At 54.9% G+C, this 19,803-nt stretch overlaps 1 protein-coding gene across 3 annotated transcripts in view; it reads right to left on the bottom strand.

The window, feature by feature from the left end:
* The window catches only part of SCUBE1 (signal peptide, CUB domain and EGF like domain containing 1), a 129,427-nt gene that overhangs the window by 18,545 nt on the left and 91,079 nt on the right, over nt 1-19,803 (bottom strand). For all 3 annotated transcript variants that reach the window (XM_019715035.3, XM_019715037.3, XM_074326508.2), the window contains 7 exons: nt 15,191-15,313; nt 12,649-12,765; nt 10,975-11,097; nt 2,734-2,853; nt 2,259-2,363; nt 1,216-1,332; nt 317-454 (listed from right to left, as the gene is read on the bottom strand). In XM_019715035.3, the coding sequence (XP_019570594.2) occupies nt 317-454; nt 1,216-1,332; nt 2,259-2,363; nt 2,734-2,853; nt 10,975-11,097; nt 12,649-12,765; nt 15,191-15,313 (843 nt within the window). The remainder of the gene's footprint in view (nt 1-316; nt 455-1,215; nt 1,333-2,258; nt 2,364-2,733; nt 2,854-10,974; nt 11,098-12,648; nt 12,766-15,190; nt 15,314-19,803) is intronic.

The raw sequence follows: 19,803 nt of genomic DNA, 5'->3' as shown, positions 1-19,803 counted from the left end.
AGCTGCTCTGAGGAGGCTGCAGGCATTAGCCCTTCCAAGCTCTAGTGAGGATGTGGTGGGGTGGGGAGAGGCCGTGTGGCTGTCAATGTGGGCCCTGAGCCCTGCTCCTGTCATTGTCCTGAGCCTTCTCCTCCATCCTGGGCTGGAGGCAGCCAGCAGTGACTCTGCCAGTCCCCCACTTGCCAGGCGGCCTCTACCGCCAGCCGCCGTGGCTCGGGTGGGAGCCCAGCTTCATGCTGGCAGAGCTCTGCCAGCCCTCCTGGTCCACTGCCATCTCTGAGGCCCTCAGCAGCCCATGAGGGAACCCCTCACCCACCTGAGGCCTCTTCCATCTTTGTCTCAACCTCGAACTCTGCTGTGATGTGGGTCACCTCCTTGGATGGGGACTTTCGGCCACGGCGCCTCTTCTTGGAGGAGTCACACTTGAGGGTTGCAAAGGTCAGGTGGCAGTTTTCTGGACAAGGAAGGGACTGCTGTGGCAAAGGTGGCATGGGGCAGGGATCAGGGTCCTATCTAGCCCTGCACACAGATTGCCGTGGGCGAGGGTCCCACCTTGCCTAACAGTCCAAGGTACAGATGGGGAAACTGAGGCTGGAGAAGGCCAGGGCTGACTTGAGGTCTCATAAGGGGCTGGTGGCTGAACCAGGCCCTGCCCCCAGCCCTTCTGAGTCCATCACACGGAGGCAGCTCAGCATATTCCTGGAGTAGCTCCAGCTCCGGCGCTCGGCCCACGCTGGGCCTGCTGAGTGCTGGGGTCTGTCAGGTTTGAGGAAGAATTCTACAGTGTTCAGGGATCTCCACTGAAACACAGCTGGGCCCTTCTCACCAAGCACCCCCCTGCCCCGTGATCCTTCTTTGCCACCGTCACTAAGAATCACCTCTGAGTGAGCTCTGTGATTCCTGCCGTGCGGACACAGCCAGGCTGCGCAGAAAAACCTTGCCCTGGTTGCTCACGTCAGCCCGGATGAGGCAGGGACGATGCACCGCAGGGATGCTGGGGACCCAAACTTTCCACTTAACACTGACCACCTTGCCAAGGGACACCACCGCTGTCTACAGTGCACTAGGCATGGCGCCTGGGCTAAGGGACCATGGTGGAAGGACGAAGAGGTCCCCACCCTTGGCAACCCAGCCCTGCTGGACCCTGGCTCCCAGCTCCCAGGCACAGGGACCCCCACTGCTCCCTGTGTGGCTGGCACCCAGGCGGCCACTCACCCAGCAGCAGCTGCCTCAGGGCCTCCTTCGTGGGCTCCCGGCTGCGGGGCCGGAGTTGGCACTTGGCATCACGGATCTTGAAGCGAGCCTTCTGCCTGATGGGGGTGGTGGGGGCACCTGGGGAAAGCCAAAGTCCCCCCAGGTGGTGGCCTCTTCTGTGGGTGGGGTGGTGGTGGGGGCCTAGGGCTGTAGAGGGCATGCCTGAGTGTGAGGGGGCTGCCAGGGGGACAAGTCCACCAGGAGCTGGGGGAGGGGGTACCTCCGCTGCCTCATTTTTCTCCCTGCAAGGCCTGAAAAAGGTGAAAGTGTGGATGGTGGGGTCAAGCTCAAGCCAGGTGGCTTGTGCTTTCAGGAGAGGGGGCAGAAGAGAGAGGGAAGCAAGGAAGGGAAGGGGGATCTAGATAGTATAGATGCCCAGACCACTGATTCCTTTGAAGAACCAATCACAGCCCTTGGACTAAAGAATCCTACAATCACAGGTGCTTAGAATCACACCATGGATGCATTAAACACACAGAGATGCATCCATGTCATTGAATCCAGCATCCTGAATAGGAACAGGTGCTGAAGACATGACCCCTGCCCCTGCCGGTGGGGGAGCTGGCTGAGCTGTGCTGACAGGGACTGACCGGCCTGTCCATCCCATAGGGAATGGGAGCACCATGCCTCCAGCACTCCTGGGGCAGCTCTACTCGGGACCTTTTAGAACCTAATGGCCACAGCAGATGGGACTCACCCCACTGAAACCCACAGACTTAGTACCTCAGGGTCACTGAACCACTCTGGTGCTGTAGCCTGGAGCCTAGAGTCAGAGGGGCCCATTCACACTGCACTGTCCCTGGGCTGGGACTCAGCCCGTAGCCCGTCAGCTTCTAGGTCCCAACCCTCCTCTTAGCTTCCTAGCACCCTGGGCCCTGCTGGTCAGGACCTGGACCAGGAAGCCCTTCCCTGGGACGTGTGCCTCCCTCTCCCCCCAGCATGGTGTCAGATGCAAAGTCAAGGGGGGACTCAGGTGTGTGCGGCACAGACAGGCCAGGGGCTACCTGAGCAGCTGGGCCCGGTGCTGGAGCTGGTGCTGTTGCGTTTCTGTAGCGTCCTGCCCTGGAGACCTGGGACACCGCAGCTCAGGCTGTAGCTGTTTTCCGAGTCTGCAGAGAGGCCAGTGGTGAGGTGGGCCTGGGGGCCCCTCCCTTCTAGCACCCCAGGTCCCAGGGGCCTCGGGGTGGGGGGGGGTAACTGAATGAGATGAAGGTTAGGACTGACCCTTTGTCAGTTCATTTCTGCTACACGGCTATAGGGTAAGTGGCTGGGCAGGAATGAGCCCAATGCGCCTGCTGCGAGGGGCACTGTGGCTCGCAGAGAACCAGACCGCTGCTCAGAATCACTCTGTGATCAGGGCTGAGGGCCCCTCATGCCTAGGTCAGGCTCCTTGCTGGAGAATAGCAAGGGGCAGGGGCTGGACCCCAGGGAAGGAAGCCCCTCACCCACCATCCCAGCCCGGGGCCAACTTTGGGTCACCTGTCATGAAGTGTGTGTGAGCCGGGCAGGACAGGAAGCAGCTCTCCACGCCTCCCACTTTGCTGCAGGACAGCTGGGCCCGGGGTGAGGCCTTGGCCCGAGAAAGGCACTTGCCTGTCTCTGAGGAGGAGAAAGACACAGAGAGGGCTTGAGGGCACCACGGTGGAGGCTTTCTGGGGCTGGCAGGGCCCCTGAGCATGGACCAACAGGGACTCCCACCACACCTCTGTCTTGGTGGGAAGGGGCTGGGGATGGCAGAATCCAACATCCACTTGGATGTGTGGGGACGCTGGGCTCAGAGAGCTGGCTCGGTCCCTTTTCCCAACATCAGTCCAGGCTGCCTGTCAGGAGGTTCACAGCCATGCCCAGACCAGGAGCTCCCAGAGGGCAGCGTTCTCCAGAGCACGTGTCCACATCCAGGGCGGAAAGGAATGGCTGAAAATGGACATGGGCTTCTTGGAGGTGACCGACCTCAAGAATGGGGTACCCCTCTCTGGGGTCCCCCCTGGACACATCCATTGAAGATATCCAAAACTGAGCTCCTCAGAGTTTCTCAAGGGTTTATCTATCTTTTGAAGATTCAAACATTTCCCAGACTCCTGGGATTAGACTGAAAGTTCTACAGTTATGGAAAACATCAGACGGATTTTATAGATGGCTAATCGGGCAAAGCAAATGAACACGCCTCCAGAAGCATCACCCGCTGAGTCCATCGTTCATGGTGGCGTCGTTAGTGAACAGGCTGAAATAGGCGACTTAACTGGAAAAATAAATTGGACTCGGCAACTGCCAGTTTGGGTAATATTCAACTTGAGGCTGAACATTTTTAAGGAGTCTCAGAAAGTAAAGAATTAGAAATAAAAATAAACTCATGGTTCTCTCAATAAAACACCTGCTCCCCCAAATAAATACAAGAACATAAAAACAAAAGTCCTCCGTTTGCAAAGAATCAAGAAACCAGCAATAAAAACACCTGCAGGGAACATAGGCCGGAAGGGCCGCTGGGAGAGCCGATGTTCATACTGGTTACGAAACAGAAGGACAACCACCCACAGGCTTCCAGGGGGACACGTGCCCCCAACAGTTCCCTGCACATCCTCTAAATTCCCAAACGGAATTGTCAGTAACTGTAGATGGAGCACAACACGGCTTTCTTGTTCGCATGGGGGCTACCTTTTGGGAAAGGCAAACCACCCTGGCCCTGAGCGCCCCCCACTGGTTATTGCTGGGGACTCAGGAATGCAAAGCACGGATGGCTCTCTCCCCAGCAACTTGTAGGGATGAGGTAACATCTCCCCCTAGACAAGGGCAGGCTGGCTTCTGTTCACTACGTGGGCGGTGAGTGTCCCACGCTGGGTGTCCCTCAGTGTGGTACAAACCCCCTGCCTGCACCGCTGTGGCCCCGGATGGGACTAGTGGGGAGGGTGAGGCCAACCGACGCAAACATGCTGCTCGCGCTGCAGGCCATGCAGTCCTTTGTCTCTGACCCTGGAGTGTCATGACGTCTGCCTGTGCCCATGAAACCAGAGCAGGCTAGCTGACTTAGCTTGTACATAGGGTGAAACCTCTGACTCCACCATAGATTTCATAAATCCCAGCACTACAGAACATCACAGCCCTCAGGGAAAAGTTTAAGTTGCTGAAAAGCAAGAGGGAAGGCACACTGACTAGCAGTAGTGAAAACAAGGAAAAAAGGTACTTTTGCTTTTAAGTAAGACTGCCTAGTTGTGGGAGAATCTGAAAGAAGATAGGGAGAGGCGGATGTGAGAATGGACAGGAAGTGGTAGAAGCCTGGAGGGGACATGAAGTGGATTTGCTTGGGTTTCCTGCAACCACTCAAGGGGTGGGACTTTCTAACAGTCCTCAGCTCTTACCCAAGTTCCAACCTATAACGGCTCCCTTGGGACCATTGTCACAAGACAGCCTCCCTTCTCTGGTCAAAGCCCCTACACGTGTGGTGGGGAGGGATCTACTCTGCATGCGGAACTTCCAGCTAAAATATAGGTGTCTCAGAAAATTCTACACGTGATTCAAATTATCGCTGATAGGAGCCTTAATATACCGTGTTTCCCCAACAATAAGACTGGGTCTTATATTAATTTTTGCTCCAAAAGATGCATTACAGCTTATTTTCAGGGGGTGTCTTATTTTTTCATATACAACAATCTACATTTATTCAAATACAGTCACGTCATCATCTGGAACATCATCATAACGTACTAAATGTGTCCACCTGGCTGATGATCTCATCTGGGCTTATTTTTGGGGTATGTCTTATTTTCGGGGAAACATGGTACCTACATTATGTGTTATTCAAACACCGAATCCCTGGGGCGAAGTTTCCACAATACCCGCAGAACACCTGGAACAGAGTCCAGATTGAGTTTTCCCAGATTGGCATAAACTATTTTTGTTTTGTTTGGTATGAACATACAAAGGTTAGGCCATGCTCTCAGGGTATACACTCAACAACATGACAAACACCTGTGCCAAGGCTCGTCCTCCCTGCCTCAGTGTAATCGCAACCTTGACTAACGTGGCTGAGGCATCTTCGGGTTTCGTACTAGTACCACCTTTAAATCTGAGAGGACCATATGCAGTGTGGTCCCTACTGTGAACTGAAAACACCCAATACTTTGCTTGCTCGTCAATGATCTAGTTATGGTGTCTGGTTCCTTTCTCCTCTCTTACCCCTTCCTGAAGAAGAAACTTATCGTTACGTGTCCATACTTTGGAAGTGTTCATATCCAGAATAGGTCTTTTGGGCACTTCATACCAAAAACCCCAACTTAATACTGTTTATTGATGGGACTCACCTTAAAAATGAAGAAATCTTAAAACGTATATGGAAATTCAAGGGAAGTTCAAGAATAGCCAGACCAAACTTGAACTTGAAAAACAAAATTGGAGGACTCACACTTCATGATTTAAAAACTCACTCTAAAGCTACAGTAATTAAGACAGTCGGGTAAGGGAATAAGACCAGACAAATAGATAAACGAAATAGAATTGAGTGTTCAGACAGAAATAAACCCACACATTTACAGCCAACTGATTTCAAGAGGATGCCAAGATAATTCAATGTGGAGTAAGAATTGTCTTTTCAACAAATGATTCTGTGACAACATGAAAAGGAATGAAGTTGGACCCCTATCTTTACCACATATAAAAATTAACTTAAGATGGATTAAAGACTTAAATGTAAGAGCTAAAACTATAAAACTTTTAGAAAAAAAACAGGTGCAACTTACAGGGAACTTGGATGAGGGACTGGTTTCTGGGAAATGACACCAAAGTTATCACCAAAGAAAAAAATAAATTGGACTTTGTGAAAATTAACCACTTTTCTGCTTCAAATGACACCATCAAGAAAATGAAAAGAATTCACAGAAGGGAAGAAAAATCTGTGCAAATCCTCTAGATTTTCAAGGGACTGTATCTAGCATGTATTACAATGTCTTACAACTGAAGAATAAAGACAAATAACCCAATTAATGATGGGCAAAGGATCCGCATAGACATTTCTCCAAAGAAGATATACAATGGACAATAAGCACGTGGAAAGACGCTCAGCATCATTAACCATCAGGGAAATGCAAATTAGAACCACAATGAGATGCCACTTCACACCAAGATGGTTATAATCAAAAAGTCAGATAACAACAGGTGTGGCGAGGACATGGAGAAATTGGAACCCTCAGCCATTGCTGGTAGGAATGTAAAATGGTGCAGCCATTTTGGAACACAGTCTGGCAGCTCCTCAAAAGTTAAACACAGTTACCATATGACCCAGCAATTCCTCCCCTAGATACATACCCAAGAAAATGGAAAACATATGTTCACAAAGATACTTGTAAAGAATGTTCACAGCAGCATTACTCACAATAGCCAAAAAAGTGGAAACAACCCACATGTGTATCAACTGACGATGGATAAACATGTGGAACAATCATACAACAGAGTATTATTCGGCAGTGACAAAGAACAAAGCACTGACATGTGCTCCGACATAGGTGGACCTTGAAATCATTACGCTAAATGAGACAAGCCAGTCACCAAAGGCCACATGTTGTGTGAGTCCACTTACATGAAATGTCCAGAATTGGCAAATCCATAGAGACAGGAAGTAGATTCTGATTGCCTGGGGCTGGGAGGCTTGAGGGAAAGTGAGGAATGACTGCTATGGGCTGGGGTTTCTTTTTGGAGTGATGGAAACGCTCTAGAATTGGTTGTGGTTACACAACTCTGTGATTACACTGAAAACGATCGAGTCAGACACTTTAAATGGGTGAATGCATGGCATGTGAATTGCATCTCAATAAAGCTGTGAAGAAAAAACAACAAAAAAAATGAAGAGAGACAATACCAGGCTGGAGATGCAAGAACTACTCAGGCTGGAATCAAGCCCTAAGGGACTCAAATTGGAGCCGAACTTGTGGCCCTTTCTAGGGCATGTGGAATCGCTAAAGAACAGGGTGAATTTGTACCCTGAGAGCTGCAGCATTTAACTTTGGAATGCTGGAAAACACAGGCTGACTGCCCACCACAGAGACACAGAAACCCGTGGTCGGAGAGACGGCAGTCAGAGGAAATGTTTCCTGGATCGTCGTGCTGAACAGGCTGCTGGGAGTGAAGTCCTCAGCAGAGAGAGACAGATCCATGGAGAGGCCCAAGGATTCCATCATAGACCCGCCATGTTTGGCTTCCCAGTCTGGAAAGGAGCAAGGGAGCAATCCAGTTGTAAGATCCATGAGAATGAGGTTTGGCAAAGCCAGACCAGACAACCCCACGTTGCTAATATCTCCCCTAAGACAACTCATCCCAGTAGGGACGCATTGATTGTGATATCACACAACGCTGGTAAGAAACTTTTCCAGGGTAGCAGAGGAAAAGACCAGTTCATGACTCGTCTGTAACTATTAAAATCCTGGGGAAAGTGTAAAGATGGGACACAGACTAGAAACCTAGGGACACTTTGAGTATCTCCAAATGGATTTCATGGGTTATACGTATGTATGAGTAATTGTATGTTTATTTTCTGGATGAACTGAAGCAGTCTCTTGTACTTCAACGCTTGAAAAAAATAGTGTTAAAAAAGTAATAGGACTCATAGGGGCTAAAATATTATTAGATTTTGTGTTCCTGACTTGGGACATTCCAACCTACTTATTTAGTAACATGCAGACACATTTTACTGGGGGAGTTATTCATAGATTACTCAGACATTTTACTGTCTGTATTACCTGTAATCTTTTGGAATAATGGAAATGAATTTTTCAGAACTGAAAAGTCATCAGTTTGAGGTCATAAACAGGTTTTCCCGAGAACCTCCAGAAGCAGACAGATCACAGAAAGTGTTATCCACAAGCCTCGAAACAGGAAGATGACCACATGAAAAGATAGCTTTTGCCCAAGACCCCTGGAATAAATTCTCCTACATGTTTGCAACCAGTGCTTTCCACAATCCCCTCTACTCTTTCTTCTTTTGGTCATGTTTTCCCACCTTATGCATTTAAGGTGACACAGTTCCAATTTATCCTATCATGTTCCCCCCACAAATAGTAACTCCCCTAGACCTAGGCTTGACTGGGGAGAACCACCGTCCTGGTTCTTTACGTCGGTTCTCCCAAGCTATTGCTAGGGAAGAATGGTATAAAGTGTGTTACATTAACCTGATTGACTATGATACTCTCTGCAGATAAGCCATAAAAAGTAAGGGAAATACCCTGGCACTGGGAGAGGCGGGTTCAGCCATCCTGCAAAGGATCTGACTGTTTATACAACGACACCCACAGACAACATAGCTACAGCTCCACTGAGGTCAACGCCACCGCTTACACGCAAATCAGCCTCACCAAAGGCAGCCCAGAACCACAGCTAACTGTTCCATGGGGCTATTAGACGGTTCCTAGTGAATGACTCCCCATTATCGTCGGTGAATGATGCCTTCTTGTGAAGCATCTGAAGGAATAACAGCCTCTGAGGACATAAATACTGCCCTGGAAAGCAGCTGCAGGGGCTATTGGTCCCATCCACAGGAACTGGACAGCTCCAGGTGGTCATCAGAAACGTGGCCGTCACTCTGGGTGCCAGAGTAAGTAACACAGCCTGTGGCACGGTGTGGGGGGCACGACAAACTAGCCTGACCTCCTGGCGCAAGTCGTCACGGGCAATATGACCTTGGGCTTTCTTTTGGCCAAACAGGGGAGAGTCTGTGCCACTGCCAGGACTTCATTTTGAACCTGGATTCACAGCAGGAACGATCTACATGGGGGCCAAGAGAGGAAGCAACGTGAATGCTGAAGGGAGATGTAGGGAGTTGGTTGTCTGGGTCAGCCCTGGGAACCCTTCGATCCTGGTTCTAGAGGCCGTTCCAGTGCCTTCTAACAAAACCTTCAGTTATTCTTGTTTGGTTCATCATTCCGTGTCTACTGTCCAGAACATTAACTGCTTTTATGCAGTCATGGTCCCAGCAGAGGACTTAGAGACCGAAACGGGATTAAATTGCACAGCCAGTGACATGACAATTAGACCTCTTCCGATCAATGACTCTTCGTGGGCGGTTGGTGGCAGTGGTGAGGATCAGTACAAGTGCTGGTGGCCTCTCCTGCAGCTCTGACTGAGGGAGGGATGGCCAAAGGGGGGACCTAACAAAAGCCACAGCTCCCCACATCCTACAGAAAGCCTGCTGGTCCGACAGCTCTGCTAACAGGTAAATACTAGACCTACGTGACTCTAACGAATCAGTGGACGCTTCTCTGAAAGCCCATCTATTGTGACAGTTCCAGGCCTGGCAAGTCAGCCACCTGGTGGCAGATCGGCTCAGCGATCGGGCCTCTAAGGCTGGTGTCACCCACTTGTCCTTAGTGCCCAGCACGTGCCATGCTCCGAAGACGACATCACCAAATCCCTCCTGTAACCAGCACAACCCAAACAGGCTCTTCCACAAACTCTGGACAGGACAGGGGTTTGCTTTGCTCAACAAGACTTGGCCTGCACAGCAGAGAGGTTCTCATTTAAGTAAGCAAGGCACTCAGTGTTTTATTTCAGGCATTAAATGACGGCGTCCATTCCTCGATGCTTTCAACCATTCATTCAACAAATGTCTACGACTGCCAGGCTCTGTTGTAGGTGCTGGGGATATAGCAGTGAACAAGACAGGTCCCAAACCTTGCTCAACTACGGAGAATGTACAGTCTAGTGACAAACCCAACGGAGTACGTAAAATAACTATCATGTCTGGTGGTTCGAAGTGCAATGGGAGGAAGGGAAAGCGGGAAAGAAAAGGGAGCAGGAGGGAGCGCAGAGGTAGGTGGGCTGTGGCTCTGGGTTTGTGTTCAGGGGAGGCTTCACAAAGCAGACCCCCACGGTGAATGAGCAGCCCCCGGGGCCACACGCACTGCTGTGTTGAGTTGGGGGGACCACACCCACGAGGTCAGTGAATCTGGCATGGGCGAGTGGGGGTGAGGGTGGAAGGTGACCAGACCAGGGTATAGCAGCCTTTTGGTCATTCAGAGAACTCTGGCTCTGCTTCTGTGCGGGCTCTGAGCAGAGAGGACACGTTTGGACGTTAGAGCATGGCGGGGCAAGCACCAGGGAGCCGTGTCAGGGACGTAGCCCCAGCACCCAGAACAGGCCCGGCACACACTGCGTAGTCAGTATGTGTTTGTGGAAACAGTGAGTGTGGGGGACTGTCCAGAACTCAGCCTACAGGTGCCCAAGTCCCCAGCGCACATCCGCAGAAGGTACAGGACCCCAGTGTGCTCTGGGAGGCCCCCCCACCCCCGCCTGACACTGTGGGGCCGACAGCCTGGGCAGATGGTGGGTTTGTAAAGTCCCAGGTGTCCCTTCCCCCAGGCTCTGCTGCTGCTGCGCCCAGTATAACTCCCCCCACCCCAGCTTCCTTGGCAGGATAAGGGAGGATGGGGTGGGGGGAGCGCAGGCCTCCACATTCCATGCCCTCTAAGCTTCCAGCTCCTCTGGGGCCTACAGCCCGGCGCACACACTGACCCCCAGATCTCCACCTCTGCGTCCCCCTCCCCCACAGGTCTACCTCTGCTCCTCCAGCTGACACCCAGCATGCTGTCCCATCTGTGCTCCCTCTTCTGTTAGCCATATGCCAGCAGCAGACAGACCTGCCCAGTAGCCCCGAGGCCCAGAGGCAGCCATGGGTCCTGCCTCCCTCACCCCACCTGGAGAAGTCACTGCCCCTCCCAGCGATGGCCACCCCTGGACACTCACCCACGCAGTCCTTCCGGTTCCAGTGGAGCCGCCTCCCTGGGGGACAGATGCACTCGTAGCTGCCCTTGGTGTTGATGCAGCCCTGGTCGCAGCTCCCGTTGTTCATGCTGCACTCGTCCACATCTGGAAGCACAGGCGGGAGTGAGGGCAGGAGGGGGCTGGACCCCCAGCCCAGGCCACACGCTCGGGGCTGGCAGGGCAGCGCCCACCCGGGACAGGAGGGCTGAGAACCCCTGACGCTCGCCTGATGCTGTCATTGCATACAGGTGCACAGCTGCACACATCACACACCGGCATGCACACACGTGTGTGCACACACAAGGCCCCCACAGACACCAGCACACATCCCTCCTGCCCAGGCTGGGGGGCAGGGCAGAGAAATGGCACAAAATTAAAGTTCCCATCAGGTCATGTGGGGCAGGGGTGATGTACTTCATCTCACTGGGGGACTCTGGGCAAGCCCCTTCCCAGCCGGTTTCCCTTCCTGTACAATAGGCACCAGGCTGAAAGAAGTCACTTCTAAGGCCCTCCCCCCTTTCACCACCAAAGACTAAAAGCTGGAGATGGGGAGAAAGGGCTGCATCTCATTCACGCTGGGGGCTCCTGGGCCGCCTGCATCCAGGGAGCAGCAGGCCCAGGGAAGCCGGTGCTCAGGTTTTGGGGAGTCCTTCCAGGAGAACCTGCAGCCCACCTCAGGGGTGCCCAGCACCAGCTGTGTCTCATCACTTCACTGCCTGACCCTGTTGGACCATCACAGCCACACAGCAGGCAGAGGGTGGCTACCCTACGTCACAGGAAAGGAAGAGACACCCAGGACCACGCAGCCATTCTTGGCAACCCCACCTTCCCCGCCAATACATCTTCACGTCCCATTGCCTGTGGCGTCTACATACATCTAGAACCTCGCCTTTCTCTGCATCGCTCCCCACCCTGCCCGAGCTCCCGCAGCTCCCATGCCTGGGGCCATCTCCCCACTGGTGCCTGGGTTCCGCTCTCTGAAACATGTAACAGGCAGAGCAATCTCATTACATGAACTTGGCCGTGTCACACCCCTGATTAAAGCCTCCAGTGGCTCCTCATCTCACTGGGAATAAAACCCCAAGTCGCCTCAGGGGCTCCCGGAGCCCTGTGCCCTCACTGTCTGCACCTCCCACCATGTTCACGGGGCTCCAGCCTCACAGGCTGCCTCGTGTGCCCTCTGCACTCCCTCTGCCTCAGGCCTTTGCACTCGGAAATGCTCGCCCTCCTCCTGACCCTAACACTCCTCCTTTAGGACCCCCCATTGTCTCCTACCCTGCCCTTCTTTGTCCTCACCCTCTTCCAATGGAATGAACTGTCCTTGGGATTCTCTACGTAGGGGCTACCCCCCTTTCTGACTGTGGCCCCCTGTAACTGCTGTTTCCAGGCCTATGCCCACAACCTGGCAGAGGCCTGGCACCTGGTGGATATTTGCTGCCCCGCCCCGCTTCCCCCCCTCCTCGCTCCCTCCTCCCCCCTGTCCTCCTGCCTTGCCCTTGGCGAAGCCCCTCGGGCATCAGGCCCCAGCCTTGCTTAGGTCTCTCCCAGGCCGGTCAGGGTCGGGGTCGGGGTCGGGGTGTGGGGTGCAGTGTAGGTGGCCGTGCGGCCAGGCGCGTGCCTCAGGGGGAAGGTGGCCCTGGCGGGCGGGCTGCAGACCTCCGCAGTGGGTTGTCCCATAGAGTGTGTAGCCGCGGTGACACAGGCACTGGAAGCTGCCCGGGGAGTTGATGCAGATGTGATCACAGGTCCGCTCGAAGGAGCACTCGTCGATGTCTGTGGCCACAGGGAGACAAAGTTTGGGGAGGAGCTTCAGGGTGTGGTGCAAGGGCTCGCCTGTCACTCAGTCACACGACATACATCTGTGCACAGGCAGCCCCTGGGCCCCACTGCCTGTCGCGGCCCCCTTTTCCATTTTGTTGCCATTAACCCCACCTTTCTGGGTTAGAAGCCATCTCACGTGATTTTCTGGAGGCGGGCAGGGTAGGAATATTTTGAATAGACAGGGTTATTATCAATCTCCATCATTTTAGTATCTCACATTCCACTGTAATTAGGGTTGGTTTTTAACCCACACCTGCAGGAAATTGCCTGGGGCTTGCCTGGGGAAGCAGCTGAATTGTGACATGAAACCAGGCTTCTTGGATACTGATCAAAGTATATTTTCTCATCACCCCAAGATGTCTCTTGAGAAAATGAGGGAAATGGCACAAATAGAAAGGGGGGAGGGGGAGAGATATGCTACCCATAATGGATAACAAGGGAGCCTTGACAGTGTGTGACATTTTATTCTGAGCTTCCTGGCAGCTAGGGAAACAAGGGAAACGGGGGCATAGAGTGCTTGTTACCAGAAAGGGGGAAATAAACCATGTGCTCACAGGAGCTAAGTCTGTCCTGGCCGTACATCAGGAACACGGCTTCCACGGGACAGTTGCTGGGAGGCTCCTGCCTCTCCACGGGCACCGTAGCTGTAGCTGGAGTTCATTCTCTGACTATATTAGCTCATGTGACCACACACATATTCATAATACATGCGTGTTTGTAATCACACTAGCACAAGGAAGGAATTACACTGTGGGTTCTCGGGGGTTGTGATCCCTCCTGGAAGGTGTGGCACCTGGGCTGGACCTTGAGGGATGGGGCCTGCTTGGGATGAAGGAATGAGAGGGAAGTGCACTACAGGCAAAGGCTGGAAGGTGCAACATGGGGCGCCCAGGGGATTGTGTGGAGCTCAGGGGGCTAGGGCAGTCTGGGGTCCCCATGCCAAGGACTATGAGTGCCAAGCAAAGGAGCTTAGACCCCTCTCTACTGGAGCTGGGGATCCCAGAGCGGTGCTGGAGCAGGGTCGGGGCATGGCCAGAGCCCGAGGGCCTCAGAGGTAAGCCTGGAAAACGAGGGAGAAGACGTGGCCAGAGCCCAGAGACACATCACTGCCTCCTCCTGGGCAGCCGCCGCCTTTCTCACAGGGCAGCTGGGGACACAAAGTCAAGGGCCCTCCACAGAATGCAGCAAGGCAGACGGGAAACTAAAGTCACAGTGTAGAGGGGTGTTGACTGGGGCCTGGACAGATGCCGTGCTCCCAGCGGACCCTCTGCCCCGAGAGGAAGACAGTAGCCCAGGTCACATAATGAGCCCCAGGACGGGCTGACCCTGGACCCTCCCTTACCAGCCTCCTGCTCTCTCCTTCCTCTGAGGAGCACGTCCCTCGCCCCTCAGGGCCTCCAGCTGCCCCAGGGCCAGCCTCCAAGCCGTCTTAACAGGCAGAAGCTGCAAGTCCCATGGACAGACTTGGCCACGTACAGCCTGCAACTGCTGGGATCCCGTGGAAATGAACCGACGAGACCACGACAGAGTAATCAGTGATGGGACTGGCCCTTCCCCACACACTCGCCCCCAAAGCTGGCCCCACAGGGCACCCCTGTCTCCTGCATGGCTCATCCAGACCCACACGGCTTACCGTGGTCCCCAAACTCCCTCAGCCCAGCGGTGCCCCTTCCTTGGTGCACTGACCTCCCTGACCCCTCCTGGGAAATGGCTATTCATCATTCAAGGGTTTCACCAATATCCCCTCCCCAGGAAGCCTTCCCTAACTTCTCTCTCCACTGCCCATCCTCTGGGCTCTCACTGCATCTTGGATGTCTGCTGGACTTGTCCTAGGCTCTGGTTTTTGGCTTCTGCGCAGACCTCTCTACCCATCACTCCAGCTCAGCAGGCGCCCTGGAACCCTAAGGAGGGACTGTTGGAGAGTGCCTGCAATGTGTTATGTCTTCCACCAGGTGGCAGTATCCCACCTCGGAAACCACTGGAGGAGGCTTGGGGGCACCAACAAGGGGAGAGGAGGGAAAGGGAGGGGAGGGGAGGGCAGAGGAGGGGAGGGGAGAGACAGAGCTGATGAGCTCTGCCACTGACTGACTCGCTATGCCACCTGGGACACGTGCTGAGTCCTCCCTGGGCCTCGGTTTCCCATCCATAAAAGGGACAGATTGGACAAGATGGCTTCTGAGGGCACCTAGAGTCATATAGGGCAGCGAAGCCAGGAGTACGTGCTAAGACCCAAAAACTACCTGTTTTGTCAGGCCCAGCCTGTCAGGCCCAACCCCACGCTCACCTCCTCTCCCAGGAGCCTGGGAGGGGAAGGGATCCAATGAGGATGGGGACGTCCCCAGGCCCGATGGCTGCCTGGGGCACAGAGCAGGCTCACCTTGGCACGTCCGCTCGTCGGTCAGCAGCTTGTAGCCCTTCCGGCAGCCGCACTCGAAGCTGCCCACGGTGTTGCGGCAGAAGTGGTCGCAGCCTCCGTTGTTGACCAGGCACTCGTTGATGTCTGTGGAGCCAAGAGGGAGGGGCCAGGAAAATGGGCTCGGGCCACAAGGTGGGGGACAACGGCCCAGACCTCCCTTCCCTGCTTGGCCTGCTGCCCACTGCCCAGGGCTGACCTCAGGTCCCTGAAACTGACCACGCAGGTGGGGGGCTCACAGCGGTGGGGGTCAGGAGGATGGGTTCCATCACTTCCCCCTGGGACTTGGCAAGCCTGGCATTCATGGCACAGAAGGCAGAGGAAGTGATATCTGCTGCGTCTTGAAAGGCCACAGGGACAAGGATGTCTACCCCGTCCTTTCATCCGCATATTCAGGGCAGCAGCCTGGAGGGCAGCGAGGCCGGGGCTAGCAGGCTGCCTCCTGATGGCTGTGACCTTGGACAAGCTGCTGGACTCCCAGAGCCTTGGCTCCAGGTCTGTCAGACAAGGATCAGAAGTGCATCTACTTGGAAGAACACCACGAGGCATAAACGAAACAACATCCATAAGGTACTGGTGCTTAGTCAGGGCTCAATGAACTCTTCCTCAAAAGTAGGTTTATGGCCCATTTTACTGATGGAGAGACTGAGGCTTAGAAAGGTGGAGTAAAGTTCTACCTGGTTGAAGACGCTACAGCTGGGAGAGGGAGGAGGGGTGTTCAGTCTAGTTTTTCCTGCTACCCTATTCCAACTCGCGCCTGTTGGTTTGAGCCAATTCTTTACTCAGTATTTAAAGAATTATGGCTGTACTGTGAAGGTCACCTGGCCTGACCCATGCCATAAATGTCCTCCTCCCGAGCGTCCCATACCTGCAGTGACGGCAGCTTTCTCCCGCACAGCGCGGCCTGTCGGCTGATGCCTCCTGAACTTCTCCCTGACCCGTGTGAGTCCCCCCACCCCCCTTTGCCATGCTCATCTGGGCTTTGCTCTTGGCTCAGGCCAGCCCGGCAGACTGTCCTTAGAGACTCTGTCCCTGAGGTGCCTCTTCCTACTCCCAAGTTCCCCTTGGGCCCACAGCCCCCGGCCTCCCACCCCGGTCACCTCCTCCAGACGTGACCTAGCACTAGTGACAGAAGTGAGAGATGACTTCCAGGATGGGGTTCGCACCCTGCCTTGGAGGCGGTGAAAAGGAAGTGATGGAAGAGGCCCTCCCAGCAGGGAGAACAGCAGTCCTTTCTGTTCTAAGAAAGGACCACTGCACGTTGGCCTCTGGCCACATCACAGCACATCTGCCCGCTCAGATTCCAGCGCCCGCTGAGCCTGCCCTGAGCGTGACGGTCTGGATGCCCCTGTCCTGTGCAAGTGGCCACCTCCCTTGGATCAAGGTCAGGCTGCCCCCATTTTACTGAGCTCCCCCAGAGAAGAAGGGGTCCTATCCCAGCGACTCCAGTCTCTGGCAGAGCCTCTCAGATGCTACCCTCGCTTCTTTTTCCTCAAACCAAACAGGCTGGACATGACACCTGTTCAAAGTCCTAAAGCAGAGTTCCCCAACAACAAAACAATAGCCCGCTCGGTGGTCAAGTTCATTGGGAGAAGGGGTGGTTTAAAGAGAGCGAGGCTGAGACCCAACGCAGGCAATTCCTGAGCCCCTGGGAGTGGACAGCTCAGCGAGCCTCGCAGGGGCCGACCCTGGAAGCCTCGTGGGACTGCGCTCTGGGAAACACAGGGCATGCGGTGGGCGAGCCCTGCATCTCTTGCTCTTGGCTGGCCTCCCCCCACCCCAGGCACTTCCACCCCAAAGACCCATTCTGTCTGCATATTCAGGAGATTTTGGTACCAGGAGGGTGGGAAGGGAGGGCAACCTGAGGTGCTCCCCACTAAGGGAGGCAGTGGGGTGCGTGCGCTTCAGCAGCCCTGGCTCCGAGCCCTGGCTCTGCCACCATGGGCCGGGGGACTTCCCCGCTCTGAACACATGCGGGGCTCTATGTGTGCACACTGAAATGATCACGGAGAGCAATGACTTCACAGCACTGGGAGGTCCGCATACATCCCCAAGCCCACGTTTTGGGGACAGAGCTGTCTAAGGGTGAGCCCAGGCTGGAATAAGCAGTGGGGCCCTGGTAGTCACTTCACTTACTGGGTACCATCTCGTGCTGATGCAGGGCAAGCATTTCTGGCAAGGTCTTGTGTGATCCGCACAACAACTGGGGGCCCGATCTCCCCCTTTACAGAGGGGATCATAGCGACACACAAGCCAGATGTGAGCCCAGCTCCTGCTGTCTCCCAGGGGCCTTCTCCAATGAGCCACACTGGCCCTGCAGCCTCCAGGGGAAGCAGACGTGAAGTCCAGTGAGGACCTGTCCAGGGAGAGTCCGGGCACCTCCATCGTCCCCTCCCCTGGGGCTTATAGGAAGACGGGAATTTCAGGCTAGAAGCCTCTGGCAGGAGAATGGAGCCTGGGCTCAGCTCTGCCTCCGCCAGCTGTGTAATCCTGGGCAGGGAAAGGCACCTCTCTGAGCCCAGGCTCCCCATCTGTGAACCCGGCTTTAACAGGCACCTCTCATAGCATCATTGGTGAGCCTGAATGCACCTGGGGTTTGCCTCCTCAGGAATGCCACAGGCCTTCTGGAACCCCCAATCCCATCCCTTCCCCATATGGGCCTGTCAGCTAAGGGGCTGTCATAGCAACCAGACAGGAAGCAGGAGGCATGTGTGCTGGAGGCCTAGCCTGGTGTAGAGGGCTGTCTGCGGGTCAGACAGGGGGAAGTATCCCCCAGCTCGAGCCCAGGATATAGTGAGGGGGCGCTGGGCTCACACAGCCCCTCGACCTTCATTCGGATGGGGTGCATCCCGGGGGTGCAGCTCCTCTTTCCACTTCCTGCCCCTCTAAGACTCCCTTCCTTCTCCACTGTGCTCGCACCTACCCCTCACTAGGTGGCCAGAAGTCCCCTATCTGGTCACAAGACTTCTGTGGCCTCCCATTGGCCCTGGGTAAATGTCCAGCCCCTTCTGCAGAGGCTCGCGGCCCTTCCCTCTGTGGCCTGGGCCTGGGAGCCGTGCTTCCTCTTTCTGCATGCTGGGCTCCTGCCTTGGCAGCCCAGACTCTGGCCGCCCCACTGGGTGCAGCCTCCACTCCAGCCTGCCCCCTGGAACAACTGCCCCTCTGGAAGCCTTCCGTGACATTCTCTCCAGAGTTAGCTGCTCTCCTTGTCACTGGACCTGCCCTCAGGGTGACGAGAGGGGCCTCGAGGACAGAGATGAGGATATCCAGCTCCGGTGTGGAGCCCCAGGGCCCAGCATGAGGCCTGCCCAGGAGTGTCACTGAATGAACAGATGCATGCGTTTGGGTGGCTGAGAGAAGGGTGGGGTCTTGGGCCATCATGTGGATCATTCAAATGTATCTGTCAATATTTCAGCATCAATGTGTGTGGGGGGGGAGGGGGACACAGCCTGGCAACCCGGGGCATGTGCGTGAGGGCTTTGGTGGGAGTGGAGTAGAGGGACGTCCTGGGGGAGTGGGCTGGCCACACCCTAGTGGGGAGCGCAGGCTGCTTGCTGGGCTAGGCTGGCCTGGCAGAAGGCAGGTGAGGGAGAAGAGGAAACAGGAGGTGGGTGGGGTTCTCCCAGACTGTTCTGGAAGGTGTTGGGAGGAGTGGCTGGTGTGCCTGAGGAAATCCAGGCTCCAGCTCCGGGAGTCGAGGCCCCAGCCCTCCCTCCTCTCGGAAGGGCCAATTAGCAAGGTGCCTGCCAGTGTCAAGTAGGTACAGCACCAAACAGGGAGCCTTGAGACTGGACCCTTGCAACATCCACACTCTTGAAACAAAGCGAGGGCTTGGGGCAAATCCTCCAGACTACACCCCCCGGCCCCCATGTTTTAGGCAGAACACCCCCACTTTCCCACGCCTGCCTCCACCTGCCGTGTGATCACTGCCAGCCCAGGGTTTCCGGCTCCGGGTTTTCTGAGACCTCTGCTACCTCTACCCTCCAGCCATCGGTCTTGCTTGACAGTGAGTTTTTGGCTTTCAGAAACACTGACCCTTTGAAATCACTCCTTTGATCTCCTCCTCTGGGCCCTTGCTCAGACCAGAGCGGGCACGCTGACTGAGGAGCTGGAACCCCAGGGCCAGGGCCTCCAGTTTGCTGGGAACCACCAGCGGGGCTTGCCCCTGCCAACCCCCACCCCCTGACCTGCACCTCTCCAACCAGACCGCGGGGGATTCAGGCAGTGAGCCTGAAGCTCTCAGACAGCAAACCCCGGGGTCTGGAGGTCGAGGTTTGGTTTCCAGAGTTCCCTGATCGGAAGATGCTATGAGGTTCATATAATGCCATGCTAGACTGGTCCGCGATCCTCAAATTCTAATATTTATTACACTATCCAGAACACTCCTGTCCACCTCCACTGCCACCGCTTGGCCCAAGCCACTGTTTGTCTCAAGCCTGGGTGACGGCAGCAGCTGCCTCATGGCTCTTCCTGACCCTGCACAGAGAGCCCCCATCTAAGCAGTGGCCAGGGATCGTCTCAAAATAAAAACCTGGGCCTGCGCTGCCCCCACCCGGTCGCTTCTGGGGCCTCACCAA

Source organism: Rhinolophus sinicus, chromosome 1 (assembly GCF_057876585.1).
Source record: "Rhinolophus sinicus isolate RSI-liver-muscle chromosome 1, RSI-T2T, whole genome shotgun sequence".
NCBI lineage: Eukaryota > Metazoa > Chordata > Mammalia > Chiroptera > Rhinolophidae > Rhinolophus > Rhinolophus sinicus.
Note: the sequence above shows the minus strand (reverse complement) of the source record. Positions and strands in the feature narration are given on the sequence as shown.